The following is a 17,528-nucleotide window of genomic DNA, read 5'->3' as shown; positions in this document are numbered from 1 at the left end:
TTGGAGTGGTGCTCCTGGTTCTTGTAGCCTGAAATTTTTCTCCTCTGGAAATCCATCCCTACTCTCACACCATCCCAAGGGTGTTCGTCCCAAATTGTAAAACTAAAAGTCTCTAGAGATCATCAGTCCTCCAGGCCATGGTTGTCCCAAAGGTGCTTTTTGCAGGAGGCAACTGGACTTTCTTGTTTCTTTATTTTGAAGACGTTTCGCTTCTCCTCCAAGAAGCTTCTTCAGCTCTGACTGGATGGTTGGGAAGTGGAAGGATTTATATTCCTTGCAGACAGCTAGTCATTTGCTTGTTTGTTTGTTTGTTTTAAAGACATCAAAGACTCTACTCACTCTTGGACCGGTTTCGTCTAACGGTGGCTCCGGAAACCATTAGCCCTTCACCTTTGGTTACGGCCCACCCCCTGGATGGGGGGAATCACCCTGCTCTAGAAACTTTAATTCCAGACAAAGTAAGGCTCAATTGGTTTCCTGTTAATCCACTCCCCTTTTAAATTGACTCTTGACTCTATCTATCTTAGCTATCTATCTTAGCTGTCTATCTATCTTAGCTATCTATCTATCTATCTATCTATCTTATCTATCTATCTATCTATCTATCTATCTGCTATCTATCTATCAGCTATCTATCTATGTTAGCTATCTAACTATCTAGCTATCTATCAGCTGTCTATCGTAGCTAACTATCTTAGCTATCTTATCTATCAGCTATCTATCTTAGCTATCTATATCTATCTATATCTGTCTGTCCTGTCTGTCTATCTATCTATCTATCTATCTATCTATCTATCTATCTATCTATCTATCTATCTACCTATCTATCTCTATCTCTATCTCTATCTGTATCTCTATATCTATCTCTACCTATCTATCTTTATCTATCTTTATCTCTACCTACCTATCTACAGTTGTGCTCATAAGTTTACATACCCTGGCAGAATTTATGATTTCTTGGCCATTTTTCAGAGAAGATGAATGATAACACAAAAACTTTTCTTTCACTCATGGTTAGTGGTTGGTTGAAGCCATTTATTATCAATCAACGGTGTTTACTCTTTTTAAATCATTTCAAACTCTCAGACTGGTCCCCGTTCTTCCCCACTGTCCGATTCCACTGCCGTCCGTACAGGCTGCCGGCGAACCACAACACTAAGTCAGGCTGGTTGATAATGCTTACTGAATAAGCGTTTTAAATTCAGAATAGTTGATTTGTAGCCAGCCATGTCATCACGCAAACAACCTGTTGAATTATCTCTTTTTTGTTTCCCTGCAAGGATTGGTTTTGTTCACTCGTGAGGTCCCAGTGCTACACAAAATCAGCTTTTGCTCTTCCGGAAGGTGCCGAATTGATGTATCGGCTTCCTGAACAGGAATTGTTGCCTTTCATGATGCATCAGGTAATGCACAGGTGGTCCCAAGAAGGAGGGGAAAACCCTCCTTTGTGTTACAGTGGCAGGTAGGAATAGCAATAGCACTTCTGTACTGCTTCACGGTGCTTTTACCTCCCTCTGTAAGCGGTTTACAGAGTCAGCCTCTTGCCCCCCAATAATCTGGCTCCTCATTTGACCAACCTCAGAAGGATGGAAGGCTGAGTCAACCTTCAGCTGGTCAGGATCGAACTGCTGGCAGTTGGCAGGGTTAGCCTGCAATACTGCATTCTAACAGGAAGGAAGGAAGGAAGGAAGGAAGGAAGGAAGGAAGGAAGGAGGAAGGAAGAAGGATTATCAATAGCCCTTAGACTTATATACCGCTTAACAGCCCTAAGTGGTTTACAGAGTCTACTTCTTGGCCCCAAGAATCTGGGTCCTTCTTTGACCGACTTAGGAAGGACTGAAGGCTGAGTAAACCTTCAGCCAGACAGAGTCGAACTGCTGGCAGTGGGCAGAGTCAGCCTGCAATCCTGCATTCTAATCACTGCACCACCAGAGCTCTTTAGGTAGCATTGACCTAGGGTCACAAATGGGACCAGAACTTCTGTTACTAAGCAAGGTGGACAGTAAGAGAGTCACACCTAATTTTACAGCTTTTTTTGCTGCAGTCGCTTGTCAGAAGTTGGAATGTTAGCCTGAGTGGGAATTTCACAGGGATCGGAGCATCCAGTTCAACATCCCCTAGTTGAACACTAGCAAAATTTCTTCCTGTTTCCTTACCGAATAGCACTCTGTGGAAAATATTTAATATTCTTTCAAACTTGTGAATGTGACACAGCGATTGCCAGATTTTCCTTTCGCTGGATCTTCTAATTCTACATATTTCATTTAAATGCAGGTGTCCTTCATTTAGTATGTTTTTTCATATGTTCGTGCCTTTATCTTCTGAATATGTTTAATATATTACAATATCCTCCACCTAGTGTCAGCTTTGGAAGCCACATTGAGACCAGATGCTTCCACGCTGCCACATCTGAGCCTGGGAAAGTGGGAGAGGGAAATACATTGCAGTATATCTAGTTAGACATAATAACATTCTTTTTCTGATTCAAGGTCAGGTTGTGTTGCGCATAAGTGAAGGGAAGTCTCAAGTTGGGAAGGGTGGTGATTGGGCCATGTGATGTGATGATGGGTGCAAGGGATGGGTTTTGTAGTTTTTACTTATTGTAAGGAAGCCCAGAACTTTCAGATTCGGGATTCCACAGTTGTGCCAGTTACTATCCAAATAAAAGGAACTTTTGAGAAGATGTGTTAGGTATAACATTGATACCAAATATGGTTTGGGTGAATAAATATATAAAACTTAGATATCATGGTTTAAGTGCTTATCACTTTAAGCACAATGCAGCAGGCAATTAGCCGATTAAGGGTGCGGTTAGAAGTTACAATATAAGGAAGCATTAGAAGCTGGAAAGCTTACTGTCTGTAACTGTGTGCTGCTGCGACTTACTGTGTGTTACTGAGAATAACTGTGATTACTGACTGTGAGTGCCTGTGACTGAACTGTTATTGTTTGCTACTGTTTGCTGATTTACTGCGTAATTCTACTGAATATCCAGCGTTTGTTTCTCTGGAGAGTGAAACCGGAGGAGGAGAAGATATCTTTATCGGCTGATAAAGATATTGCAAGGACTCTTAACTTGGACTATACTAGTGAGTCTTACTGGATGGAAATACTGTGAATGACTTAATGGACTGAATGACAATGCTTAAACTCTAACTGGATTAAAAACTATTTAAACTACAAACAGTGTTTGTGTTCAGTGTGTGTATACTCTGGGGCCCTTCCGCTCTCCTTTGGCTTCCTGGCTTGACTACTGCTGCAATACTCTTCTAGGGGTTAATTCCCAAACCCTAACATTGGTTATGGGCCCAGCAGCATAGTCTAACTAACCAGGATATAGCAGAGAGAGTTGGTGTGAGTTGCACATTACTGTAAAAACAAACTGTTTTAATTAGTTTAAAATAGTCAAAATATCTGAAGAGTAATGGCACAAGTAAATTTGTCACAACTGTCCATGATATCCAGGCTGGATGGAACAAACTATGTTTCATGGTCAATGAAATGTAGTTTACTTCTACGCAGAGAAGGTTTGTGGGACATTATAGCAAACCCACCAGATGTGAGTAGCTGGGATCCTGCTAATGATGATGATAACGAAAAGTTACAAGACTTTAAACTGAAGAATGAGCAGGCTTTATGCATCATAGGACTGACTCTATGTGATCAGCAGCTTGTCCATATTCGTGGAGAAGAAAATGCTGCAAACTGCTGGGAGAACCTCAGGAAGATTTATGTTCGGGACAGTGTAGGAGCACATATAAATCTTACACGGAAGCTTTTTGAACGCATCTTCAGAGGAATGGAGATATGTTAGTTCATTTAAACTGTATGAAGAGCATTTTTCAAGATTTGCAAGAAAAAGAGCTTATATTTAATGAACTGCAACAAGTCTACATAATATTATCTTCATTAGATCAAAGCTATGATGACTATGTGACTTCGTTAGAGGTATTGCCAAAAGAAAGCCTCTCATTAACCGAGATTACAGGCAGGCTACTAGAAGAAGCCAGAAGAAGGCGTGGCGTGACGAGCTGAGAGAAGATAAGAAAGAAGAGAAATTATCTTCAAAGCTTGAAAGAAACCAGCAAAGCAAAGTAAAGCACCTGGAAGAAGAGAATTTATCTTCAACGGCATATACAATTAAAAAGTGTTTTAATTGTGGAGGCAGAGGACATTTGGCAAGATTCTGCAAAAAGAGAAAAAGCCAGAATGTAAAAAAGCCAAAGAAAGCATTTGAACTAGCCACGTTTAGCAACTCTGATGTGAAGAATAATCTATGGGTGGTTGACAGTGGCGCATCCCACTGCATCACAAGAGATAAGACAAAATTTATAAAAATGTCTACAAGTTCTCAACATATATCTCTTGCTAATGGCTGGAACCTGAAAGCGAAAGGTCAAGGTTTTGCACGTTGTCCGTACATAAACCAGGATATAAAAATGTTGTATGTACCGCAACTAAAGTTTAATTTGCTTTCAGTAAGGGTATTAGATAAATTAGGTTATGTAATTACTTTTAAGGATAATAATTGCATAATTGAAAAAGATAACAAAAGGGTAACTGCAGCTTTAAATGGAACATTATATGTCTTAGATAATAGTAAGAAAGGGGAGGCACAAACTGTATTTAATAATATAAAGCCTCATGAAGAATGTATCCATTTATTGCATAGGCGTTTGGGGCATGTAAATTTTAAAATGCTAAAACGTACAGTTGAGTTATCTGAAGGAATAAGGTTAAAACCTTGTGATAAATATTTGCGTTGTAATGTTTGCTGTGAAGATAAGAGCAAAGTATTGCCTGCAAATAGGCTAAATGGTTTCAAAACAAAAGAACCTTTAGAAGTAGTATTTGCAGACATAATAGGTCCAAAGAAACCCAGTATGGGGGGTGCTAGATATATACTGAGCATTATGGACCATTATTCTAGATATGGGTTTTGCTATTTAATGAAAAGCAAAACTGAAACATATCAACATTTTTTCAATTGGCTTAGGTTTGCTGAAAGAAAGTCTAAACGTCAATTGATAACCCTGGTGACAGATAATGGTACGGAATTTATTAATAACAAATTCCAGAACAGACTTAAGGTAGCTGGAATAGAGCATAAGAAGTCTGCTCCATACAGGCCAGAACATAACGCTTTTATTGAAAGAAGAGGCCAAACACTACAGGCAATGATTAGAACAATGTTAAATGATTCTGGGTTACCTGATTCTTTGTGGGGGGAGGCTACAATGTGTGCTAATAACATATTGAACAACGTTGTTAATACAACAACAGGTGAAATACCATTCACCAGATGGCATGGCAGGAAACCTGACCTAAGTTACCTGCACACATTTGGTGCACCAGCATGGGTGCATATTCCTGCACAACTCAGAAAAAAAGGGCAACATAGAGCTAAAAGATTTTTCTTTGTTGGTTATCAGGCAAACCATAGGGCATATAGATTTTGGGAGAAAGGCACATCTAAAGTGTTATGTAGTGCTAGTGCCCAATTTCTAGAACATGAAGGATGGGAGAAATTAGAACAGGATGCCAATAAAGATGTAATTATTGAATCCTATAGAAATCCCATTAGTTATCCCTGTAACTTTAAAAATAAAGTAAAGAGACAAATACAGGATGAAATAGTGCCCATAAAGGAAGAAACAGATTCAATAGCTGAACAGGATGAGGAAGATGAACAGGTAATAGTTCAACAAAGTCCTCCTGTAAGCCCTGTAATTCCCAGAAGAACTACACGTATATCTAGACCGCCTGATAGGTACCAGGCTAACACAGTGTGCCAGATTAATCAAGTTCCTAATTCTGTTGAAGAAATTAAAAAGTATCCTAATAAGGAAAAAGAAAAATGGTATGCAGCAATGAATAAGGAACTGAATTCATTAAGAGATATGAAGGTGTATGAAAATGCCAAATTACCTGTAGGAAAGAAATCCATTGGCTGCAAATGGATATTTAAGGTAAAAACAGATAAAGATGGTAAATTAATCCATAAGGCAAGATTAGTAGCCCAAGGTTTTAGGCAGAATGCTAATGACTACGATGAGGTGTTTGCACCTAGTCTTAAGGCAACAACCTTGAGGCAGCTTTAGTGTGGGCAGCTAGTAAAAACTATATAGTTAACCATTTAGATGTGGAAACTGCTTACTTGCACGCCCCATTAAAACATACTATTTATATGAAAAAACCTGTTGGTATTAAAAGTGAAAATAAGGATAATAATGATTGTTGGTTGTTAAAGAAAAGCCTCTATGGTCTTAAACAATCAGGCTATGAATGGAACCAGTATATTGTAAAGGAACTAGACAATATAGGATTTAAAGCTGGTTTAGCCGATCCATGTCTGTTTAAGAAGGAGACAAATGGGAAAGTATCATTATTATTACTATTCACAGATGACATTGCATTGATAACTGAAACTAATGATGAAGCAAATAAAATAATATCATCATTAGGAAAGAGAATAAAGATCAAGCAATTAGGGGAGATAAAGAAGTATCTCGGTTTGAATATAAAGAAAACACGGAAAGGTTTTAAGATATCTCAGGAAGATAAGATAAGCAAATTGCTAAAAGATTACAAGATGGAGCTTTGTAAGCCAGCTAAGACTCCAATGAGTCAGGAGTTTAGCAATACTGATGTAAAAAGCCCTGAGTTTGATAAGGTGATTTATCAATCTTTAATTGGTAGTTTGAGTTATATTAGTAATTGGTCTAGACCAGATATATAGTACTGCGTGAATCAGTTGGCTAGATTCAATTCTGCACCATGTGAAAGACACTGGATTGCAGCTAAGAGGATATTAAGATATCTTAAAAAGACAATGAATTATTCATTGTATTTAGAGCCAAAGGGTGATTTAATTCTGTGTGCTTATGCAGATGCTAGCTTTGCATCAGAAAGAGACACTAGAAAGTCGACTTCAGGAACAGCCATAATGCTGGGTAAGACATTAATAGGCTGGAAGTCAATAAGACAACAGCATATAAGTTTGTCTACTATGGAGTCAGAATTCTCCTGTTTATCATTGTTATGTACAGAATTAATAATGTATAAACAAATGTTAATTGATATAGGTATAACAGTAGATTATCCTATAATTATACATGAAGATAATCAGGCAGCAATTCAAATGGCCACAAATATTGGAGTAAAAACAAGAAGCAAGCATACAGATCTAAGATACCTAAACGTGAGACAATCTGTAAGAAGTAAGATGATTCAGCTAGAGTACTGTATGTCGGAGGACAATTTAGCTGATAATTTTACTAAAGCCCAAGGTGCCAGTAAGCACCAGGAGAGTTGTGAAAAATATGGGGTTAGATTGTAAGGTATTATATATTTATTTCACCCAAAAGGGGTGTATTGAGTATAACATTGATACCAAATATGGTTTGGGTGAATAAATATATAAAACTTAGATATCATGGTTTAAGTGCTTATCACTTTAAGCACAATGCAGCAGGCAATTAGCCGATTAAAGGTGCGGTTAGAAGTTACAATATAAGGAAGCATTAGAAGCTGGAAAGCTTACTGTCTGTAACTGTGTGCTGCTGCGACTTACTGTGTGTTACTGAGAATAACTGTGATTACTGACTGTGAGTGCCTGTGACTGAACTGTTATTGTTTGCTACTGTTTGCTGATTTACTGCGTAATTCTACTGAATATCCAGCGTTTGTTTCTCTGGAGAGTGAAACCGGAGGAGGAGAAGATATCTTTATCGGCTGATAAAGATATTGCAAGAACTCTTAACTTGGACTATACTAGTGAGTCTTACTGGATGGAAATACTGTGAATGACTTAATGGACTGAATGACAATGCTTAAACTCTAACTGGATTAAAAACTATTTAAACTACAAACAGTGTTTGTGTTCAGTGTGTGTATACTCTGGGGCCCTTCCGCTCTCCTTTGGCTTCCTGGCTTGACTACTGCTGCAATACTCTTCTAGGGGTTAATTCCCAAACCCTAACAAGATGTCTGTCTTGGAGTTATTGGGCGGAATGGAGGGTTGCTAGAATGCTGACACCTAGTAGTATTTGACCCCCAGGGGGTACGGGTCTCAGCACAAATTGGAGCCAACATTAAATGGAGGGTGTGAAATTGCCCGTTTGTTTAGTGGCACATCGAACGGCCCACTTTAGCCTGGAAACAAGAAGTCTTTTCAATTCTGTAGCTCAAGTCAGAAACGTGTGAAAACTGCTTCCTGCTGCTTGGGTCTTTTCAGGATTTCAACATCAGCCTCCTCGCCCCGTGTTTGAGCCTGGGTGGGCAGGAACTGTCCCGAGGGCTGAGGAGCCATTTTGAAGCCGCCCGCCTGGTCACACTGCACCACGTGACAGAAGTGGTGAACAAGCTACCCACCGGCCATCAAGTCTTCCAGCCGATGCAGCCGATGGGATCGTCCCCATACTGGAACAAACTCAGCAATATTTATGGTGAGATATGGAATAGAGGGTTAGATGGCCTCTGCAAGGCTTCCCCATCAGTGCTATGATGACCCAAAGGGATGTGGCACAAAGACAACCCAACCAGATAATAAGTAGAGGTCCCTTTATTAGCTCCAACTTTGCCCACAATATCCTGGTTACCTCCCAGTCTGGAGAAAAACTCTCCCTGGAACCTGCAACAGCCTTTGGCTGCAGACATTTCAATCCAAAATGGTGTAAACAAAAAACTTTAAACTATAAATCCAACAAAGCAAGATAAAGCAATAAATCCGGCAGCGCACGATAAGGAGTTTCAGAAGTGAAGTAACCCGGCAGTAAATCCAACCAGTTGGGAGGATGCCAGGAACTTTAATAACAGCAGCCAACATTAGATCAACTCAACGTTTGTTCCCAACAAACGCCCCTCCCAAACTACCTCTCCTTTAAACTCCCTCCCCAGGCCTTGTGCCTTTTGAAGGGAATCAGGGCCCTTTCCTTCCTCGTAAGCCACGCAACCCATGTTGCTCTCTTCTCCGTTCCTCCCTGCGTGCCCTAGGATGAAGAGGGGGTGGGCCTGGGTCTTCCACTGGACTCCCTCTCCCTTGTTCTACCTCTCCCCTGCTCTGCCCAGCCGGACTTTGCCCTTCCCCAGTTTCCTCCACAGCCAATGGAGCCACTCTCGCTCCCTGAAGGCTGTTTGTCTTCCTCCTCGGATTCAGACTCCGATGGGGGCATGACAGGATCTGGCAACTCCTCACAACTGGAAGTGCAGGCCGAAAGGGAAGGCTTTTGTGGCCTGTGCTGTCAGGGTGTCTGCCTCTGGTGGGCTTTTTGCGAAGACGGCATCTCTTGCCAGTTGTGTCTTGGTTTACTCGTGACCCAATCATGAGTGTTGGGTTGCTTTTCTTGTATTTGAGAGGAGGGATTATTGCAACAGCTTTCTTGTAGTGTCTGTGTTTCCCAAAAAGGAGAAATGGAGGAGAAAAAAAACTTAACAAAGGCAGAAAGCAGCTCCAGTCTTCCTGCCATAGCCTCAAGCAGAAGCCTCCAGTCTTTAGAAGTGGATATTTTGTACCTATGACGAAAGCCAGGTCATCCTATTCATAAACAAAACATTTTCAGCCACATCTCCCACAGGAGGCTGGAGCTGATGGGATTAAGAATTTACATTCATCATCATCATCTTTTAACGACCCCATAATTCCTTGTGAGGTGGAATCTGGGTAACTGAATGGAGCTTGAGTGTTTCCTGGCCGGATACCTTTCCTGTCACCAATGCAGAGTTATATTCAGCAGATATATTCTCATTGTGCCCAGAGAGAGAACTATCTGCCTCTACCTAGAATCGAACTCACAGCCTCCTGATCATGAGGTGAGAACTTCACCTCTAAGCCACCACTCCACCCCTGGTTAAAAAATTTCCATTCCTCCACCCAAATTCTAAGGACAGGACATGACCTTTAGGACATAATAGGATTAACCCACCACCGTTGGAATAGTAAAAGACACAAGGCTCACTACATTGCACAACCCCCCTAGAGCATCTCAATCAGTAAACCCCCAGAACCCTATAAAAATCCATCCACTCACTCAGCCAACTGGTCTCCATTTTCTGCTGTCACTGAAGTGTCTAGCATCCAAATAAAACAGAGACCTTCTTTCCATGCGGTTGCCTCCATTTTATTTTCAGCGTCTTTCTCCCCGGCTTGGAACCGGAGTGGATTTTTCTTCCAGCAGCTGTCGGCTCTTGCTGATGGGAGAAAAACAATGTGTGTGAGGGGGTAGGTGGAGAAATAGTTCCCTAAGGGTTCCTGGAGTGGGACAGAATGATCTCGCCCATTTTCAAGAAAGAATCCTTTTCAGTGCCTGATCTGTTTGCTTGGGTCCTCAGAAATTTGAAAGAGGAGACCAAATCACAACACATTTTTGTGTTATGACGTGGTTGTGTTGTTGTTGTTTATCCCATAGGAGACCCAGAAATGTTTCAATTCACAATGGTTTTGGCTCAGGCTTTAAGTCAGTATCTGGTGTTGCTTTCCAAACTGCCAGCTTCTCTGCGCATCCCTCCGGAGAAGGAAAATGACATTGTGAAGTTCATTGTGATGCTGCTAGAGGTAAGGGCGGTCACGATATTGGAAAACAATAATATATATTTTTAAATTTGATGACGCTGCCTTCTAAAAAGTGACAAACCGTAGAGAACCTTGCAGTCTCGCGGGTTATTATTGTGCCACAATTCTGCTGTGATGGTGTTATGTGGAAAAAATATTTCAAATCCCGTGTTGAGTTGGCCTTTTTATGATTCATATAGCTGTGGCTTATTTGTGCTTCTGGATAATTTCCCATAAAGGAAGCGGTAGGTTTATTCCAGACCAGAATGCCTAAACCTGATTGGCTACTAGGTTTTGAGAGAAAATTCTGCCTGTCTCAACTTATTTTCACATCTCTCTTAATTAAATTTCAGAAGGTTCGTGCAAATCCACAGGTTTGAATTAACAGAACCACAAATATAAACACTGCCTACTGTTTAAAAAAAAAGAAAAATAAAGAAAAACTAATTGAAACTATATTGTAATTCACAGAACAGGTCAGGGAAGAGTGATGCTTTTTGGTGTTAACCACTAAATTATGCATAATTTTTTCCCATTTTTAATTTTTTTTTACATACAATAAATCCATTCCATTTCAATCATGTGTATTAGGTACATATTTCGTGTGCTTACAGTTAATAATAATTTCTTATCAATATAACAATAATCACATTCCCGTATGAATAATATAAGTACTATCCAATATATCTATTTCACCAATTTCTCTTATTGCTTTATAACTACATCTACTCCATTATAATTTATTTTATTTTCTAATTATTGATAAAACAAACCCAATACCACGTAATATTCAGATTCTTCCTTTTCTTTAATTTCTAATGTTAATCTATTCATTTCTGCACATTCAAATATGTTTTCGATTACTTTTCCCTCTATCTGTATCTTTATCACTCTTCCAATTCTGAGCAAATACAATTCTAGCTACTGTTAAGACATGTATGATTAAGTATGTTTTTTCTTTACTATAACCTTCAGGTACCATTCCTTATAAAAAAAATTCAGGTTTCAAATCTATACGTTGTTTAAACATTTTTTCCAACCATGTGTGTATTTTAGTCCAATATCTTTTAGCTTCTATGCAAGGCCACCACATATAGGAATGTGTCCCTGGTGTTTGATGACACTTTCAGCATTTAGTTGATTTATCTTTAAACATTTTCGCTAGTTATGCATAATTTTGATGGGTGGATTTGAAATTCTGGGAATGAGCAGGTGACCTGGGAGAATGAATGAAAAGAGAAGAAGAAATCACAAAGAGTAGACATGGATGACTGTTTCTTGCAATTGATTCATTGCGAAGGACTGTTCAACTTCCTAAATGTTGTTGCTGATTGTTTATTTGGTTTATAAGGCAGTTTATCAAGTTACATGATTTGAAATTACAAAGCTTGTTGGAAATATCAGCCACCTTAAAGCTTTTCCTGATCAGACGATGATGGTGCTTTTAAATAATTTATTTCAGTAATTATTTAAAATAAACTTTTACATCATCTAGATAATTAAATTAATAATAATAATAATAATAATAATAATAATAATAATAATAATAATAATAATATAATTGGTGCCTTGGTAAGACCACACTTGGAATATTGCATCCAGTTTTGGTCACCATCATAGAATAAAGACGTTGAGACTCTGGAAAAAGTACAGAGCAATAAAGATGATTAGAGAACTGAAGAACGGTTGCAGGAATTGGGTATGTCTACATTAATGAAAAGAAGGACATGATAGTAGAGTCTTCCAATATTTGAGGGGCTGCCACAAGGAAGAGGGGGGTCAAAGCACCTGAAGACAGGAGAAGAAAAGAAGCAACGGATGGAAACTCATCAAGGAGAGAAACAACCTAGAACTAAGGAGGAATTTCCTGACAGTGAGAACAATTAATCAGTGGAACACCTGGCCTCCAGAAGTTTTGAAGGCTCCATCACTGGAGGCTTTGAAGAAGAGACTGGACAGCCGCTTGTCTGAAAGGGTACTATAGGATCTCCTGCTTGAGCAGGGGGCTGGACTAGAGGGCCCCCATGGTCCCTCCCAGCTCTGTTATTCTGCCCCTTTCTTTTTTGTCCTAACAGATCCTCTCTTGGCACTTAGCACGCAAGCAGGTGCCCCTAAGTATGGATCTCCAGGCTGTGCTGGATTGCTGTTGTCTGGCATTGCAACAGACGGAGCTGTGGAATCTCTGGGCCTCCACAGAGAACTCCAGCCAGGCCGCCTCGCTCATCCATTGCACCCGATTCATCCTGGTAGCAGGTGAGCCCCACCCCCACCCCCAGATTCGATCCCTTCCCTAATCTTTTCCTTCAGTCCTTTCTAAAAGTTTTCGCTTCCATCCAGCCAGTCAGCTCCCACGGAAGGAATCGCCTGGTTTGCCTGAATTTCTGAATTTTTTTCTATCATTTTATCACCTTCCGCAGCTGAGAATGAGAGGCTACTGTCAAATGTTATTTTATATTTTATATTTTATTATACATTATATTATATCATATTCGTTATATTATAGTACAATATAATATATTTATTATGTTATACGTATTACATGTATTATATTTTATTATTTTATATTTTATTATATATTATATTTATTATATTATAATACAATATATTATATTTATTATGTTATATATGAATTATATTCATTATATTTTATTATATTATATTTATTATATAATACAATATAATAATATATTTTATTATATGTATTACATTATATGTTATTATATGTACCATATTATGTTATAGTGTGATATAATATATTACGTTAAATGTATTTTATTATAATACAATATAATAATATATTTATTATATTATAAATATAATATACAATGCAGTGCAGTGCAATTCAATTCAATACAATACAACACAACATAACACAATGCAATACAATATTTTTTTATGCCTTCAAGTCAGTCTTGATTCCAGGGTATCACCCAGGCAATTTCTTGCAGGCTTGGGGGAAAATATTTCCACAGGTGGTTTGCCCCAGATGGTTCCTTCCTGGCCTCCAGTCCAGTGTCTTTGACCACTGCACCAGACTGCTCTCCCTGTCAAACAAAATGAATGCCAATGGAGTGAGGGAAGTTCGGGGGTGGGGGAGGAATCCACTCACTCACTCCAGGCATGAGGCAAAAACAAAAACAGAAAAAGAAACTTTAGGAGTTGGAGCGAGTCTGTAGTCTGAAGTTTCTTCAGAAACTTTGCTGGAGTTCATGTGTACAGTTGGAGATCTTTGAAGGATCCGTTTTGAAAAATACATGTTGCTTCCGTCTGATTTAGTGGCCATTGAACCGGGAAATCGCCTCCTGAGTCCAGAGAAAAGGAAAAAGATTCAGAAGGCAGCCAGTGAGAACGAAAAGAGTTCACAAACACCAAGTAAGGATAAAAAAAACTCTTTCTATGCATGAAGTTGTGTTTGGATATAAGTCATAGGTGTACAGTTATATGTCACAATTCTACCTAAGCTTAGAGGTAGAGCTGTACCTACTTGTATTGGAACTAATGGTGGGTGCAAATGCTTTGCAACTAAATTAGATGTGGATTTCACTTTAGGTTTACGTATAGGAAATGTCTCTGAAGACGTCAGGGTAAAATTTACTAGGAGGAGGTGATCTTTACCAAGGTGGTAGCTGGAGTTAAGGCTGTAAGAGAAAGGTTGAGAAATGACTATCCCCCTATCATGTCTTCTCCAGCCTCAGTTTCCCTTTGGTGGCTATTCTTGGGAAATCAGAAAACATACACGCATCCAAGATATTTTAATGCATTTAATATCAAACTGGGTGGATGCATGGATGGATGGATGGATGGATGGATGGATGGACGGACAGATAGGTTAGGATAGGGTGCATGATAGACATAGCTAAATGGATGTATAAGATAGGATAAATGATAGATAAATGGATGGATGGATGGACAGGATAGGATACATGATAGATAGATGGATGCATGGATAAGATAGGATACATAATAGACATGATAGATAGATGGATGGATGGATTCTAAAAGGAAAGGAAGGAAGGAAGGAAGGAAGGAAGGAAGGAAGGAAGGAAGGAAAGGATGGATGGAAGGATGGATTTTGAGAGGAAGGAAGGAAAGGAAATGTTGACAAAGGAAAGAAGAGGGGGGGAGAGAAAGGAAGGGATGGAAGGCAGGAAGGTTTCTGAGAGAAGAAAGAAGGAAGGAAAATGAAGGAGAGAGGAAGAAAAGGATGGATAGAAGGAAGGAAAGAGAAGGAAGGGATGGGTGAAGGAAGGATTCTGAAAGAAAGGAAAGAAGGAAGGTTGACGAAGGGAAGAAGGAAAGAGGAAGAAAGGAAGGGATGGATAGAAGGAAGGTTTCTGAGAGAAGAAAGAAGGAAGGAAAATGAAGGAGAGAGGAAGAAAAGGATGGATGGACGGATGGACACAGGATAGGATACTTGATGGAGATAGTTAAATGCATGAATGAATGGATAGGATACATGATGGATGGATAGATAGATAAACAGACAGACAAACAGACCCTCCCAGTCTTTCCACTTAATTTACTGTAATAAATGTTTGCTTTTTTGTCCACTTAAGATTCTGAGAACATTACAGCAACTTGTGAAGTGGTAGCTGAGTTGGTGGAATGCCTGCAGTCTGTCTTGGCTCTGGGGCACAAGAAGAACAGTCCCATCCCTGCATTCCTGACCCCCGTTTTGAGGAACATCATCATCAGCCTGTCCCGGCTGCCACTAGTCAACAGCTACGCCCGGGTTCCCCTCCTGGTACGTATTGAACCTGAGAAGCTGAAGTGTTGTTTTTTCCTGCTTAGCCCGTTCTTGTTTTCAGAGGAGCGAAACCCCAGTTTTTGTATTTCGAGATAACCTATATTTATTGTTGCAAATGCCTGCTTCTTTTTATTCTCGGTCTTTATTCAGGAACAAAATGCCCCAAAAGCAGAGCTTCCAAATTGCTACCGTGTTTCCCCGAAAATAAGGCTCTGTCTTATATATATATATATTTTGCCACCAAAAAAAGGCACCAGGTCTTATTTTGGGGGGATGTCCTCCACTGACTAACCTCACTTGTGTGCGTCGCCCCCTGGCCTCCTTGTCACCATCAGAGGCCTTCAGGAACTTCTTCTGCGACCGGCAAGGCTTTCCTGAAGGCCTCTGCAGCCCATAACGGAGCTCTGGATCAATCCAGAGCTTTGTTCTCCGCTCCAGAGGCCTTCAGGAAAGCCTGGCCAGCCTTGCTGGTCACAGAGGAAATGGGCCGGCAAGGCAGGTGTCGGGGTGTGCGAGGCCTGGCTACAACTGTCCGAAGGTAAGTAGTAGGGCAGCTCCACCTCCCATCCCATCCCCACCCTAGCTTAATTTTTACCCATGCAATCTGGAATGGGCAGGATCTTGATTAGGGCTTATTTTGGGGGGTAGGACTTACATTTGGCGCATGTGTAAAAATTCAAACTAGGACTTATTTTCAGGTTAGGTCGTATTTTCGGGGAAACAGGGTAGTATTAGTGTACAAGTAGCCCTCAACATACAACCGCAACGGAGCCCAAAATTTATATGGCTAAATGAGACATTTGTTAAGTGAGTTTTGCTCCATTTTATCGCTTTTCTTGCCACAGTTGTGATGATTTTTTTCAGTGATGTTGTAACTCTGAACAGGCACTAGGTGGACTGTTGTAAGTCAAGGACTACTTAACTATTTCTCCACCCTTCTATGTTTGCGATAGGTCTGGAAATTGGGCTGGTCCCCCAAGCCGACAGGTGAATTCGGCACGACATTTCCCGAAATTCCTGTGGAATTTCTCCAAGAGAGAGAAATCTTCAAAGAATTTATCTACCGAATTAACACCCTGGGTAAGTCCCGGCGACTGGAAATGAGTTTCAGTCATGAAAGCTGAAGGCTTTTGATACAGGTGAACATTTAAAAATCCCTGTTAAGAAGGTTTAATTCTGGGTGAATTTGCCTGAATTCTCTGCAATCCTAAATAGCCATTGTAGGACTGAAGAACCAGACCAGGCAGAGTTTCCTGAGATCTGTTATGCCCCCGTCAGAGTCTGAATCTGAGACAGAAGATAGACAGCTGACAGCGGGAAAGTGGCTCTGTTGGCTGTGGAGGAAACTGAGGAAGAGCAAACTCAGTGTCACGCCCCTGTTGGAGATTGACTCCGAGGGAGAGGAGGAACAGCCGACAGGGAGTGGAAGTGTGGTTGTAGAGGAGGCTGGGGAAGGGCAGATGCCGGCTGGGCAGTCAGAGGAAGACCCAGGCCTATTCTCTCTCCATCCTAGGTGCAGGGAGGAGAGGAGAAGGGAGAGACAGGAATAACATGGTCTACGGGGGAGGAAAGGGCCTTGATCCTTTTCATGGGCTGCCACTGTGAGAACTGGTTAAAAGGACGGACATGCGTCTGGGCCAGTGCTGGAAACAAAGTGTGGAAATATTTCTAGTCTGTCGTTCCTCTCTGAGTTTGGCGTCCTTCCCTGTGTGTGTTCCGATATCTGTGGACGTCTTCAAGCCCTTATCTTGCCTGGTTCCCTTAATTGTTTCAGTGTGGTTTGTGTTGTTTTTACTCTTTATAACTTATAGGCATTTTTAGTTTAAACGGCATTTCCTCCTTTTCGTAACTGCTTGTGGGGGAGTTTTTTTGTCTCCAGTCAAGGATATTTGGAGCTTTGAAGCAAAGTGAAGGAATAAAAGGAACTTCACCTGTTTTTGTGACTGTGTTTATTTTGTATCCTACCCTGGGTCATTACAGTCAGGCTGGGCAGAACAGGGGAGAGGTAAAACAAGGGAGAGGGGGCTCAGAGGAAGACCAAGGCCCACTGCCTCCTCATCCTAGGGAAGAAGGCAGAAGAGAGCAACATGGGTAGCGTGGCTTATGAGAAAGGAAAGGGCCCCGATTCCCTTCACAAGGCACGTCTGGGGAGGGAGTTTAAAGGAAAGGCAGTTGGGAGGGGGGTTTGTCAGGAACAAACACTGAATTCATCTAGTGTTGAGAGTTGTGTTC

At 40.5% G+C, this 17,528-nt stretch overlaps 1 protein-coding gene across 2 annotated transcripts in view; it reads left to right on the top strand.

The window, feature by feature from the left end:
• The window catches only part of HTT (huntingtin), a 115,565-nt gene that overhangs the window by 66,726 nt on the left and 31,311 nt on the right, over nucleotides 1–17,528 (top strand). For both annotated transcript variants that reach the window (XM_087963448.1, XM_087963447.1), the window contains 8 exons: nucleotides 320–458; nucleotides 1,281–1,403; nucleotides 8,237–8,447; nucleotides 10,407–10,552; nucleotides 12,625–12,802; nucleotides 13,826–13,921; nucleotides 15,106–15,293; nucleotides 16,250–16,376. In XM_087963448.1, the coding sequence (XP_087819574.1) occupies nucleotides 320–458; nucleotides 1,281–1,403; nucleotides 8,237–8,447; nucleotides 10,407–10,552; nucleotides 12,625–12,802; nucleotides 13,826–13,921; nucleotides 15,106–15,293; nucleotides 16,250–16,376 (1,208 nt within the window). The remainder of the gene's footprint in view (nucleotides 1–319; nucleotides 459–1,280; nucleotides 1,404–8,236; nucleotides 8,448–10,406; nucleotides 10,553–12,624; nucleotides 12,803–13,825; nucleotides 13,922–15,105; nucleotides 15,294–16,249; nucleotides 16,377–17,528) is intronic.

Source organism: Notechis scutatus, chromosome 4, assembly GCF_049901735.1.
Source record: "Notechis scutatus isolate UNSWTSFEM ecotype Mainland chromosome 4, rNotScu1.2, whole genome shotgun sequence".
Classification (NCBI taxonomy): Eukaryota; Metazoa; Chordata; class Lepidosauria; order Squamata; family Elapidae; genus Notechis; species Notechis scutatus.
This window is presented reverse-complemented; position numbering and strand designations above follow the sequence as displayed.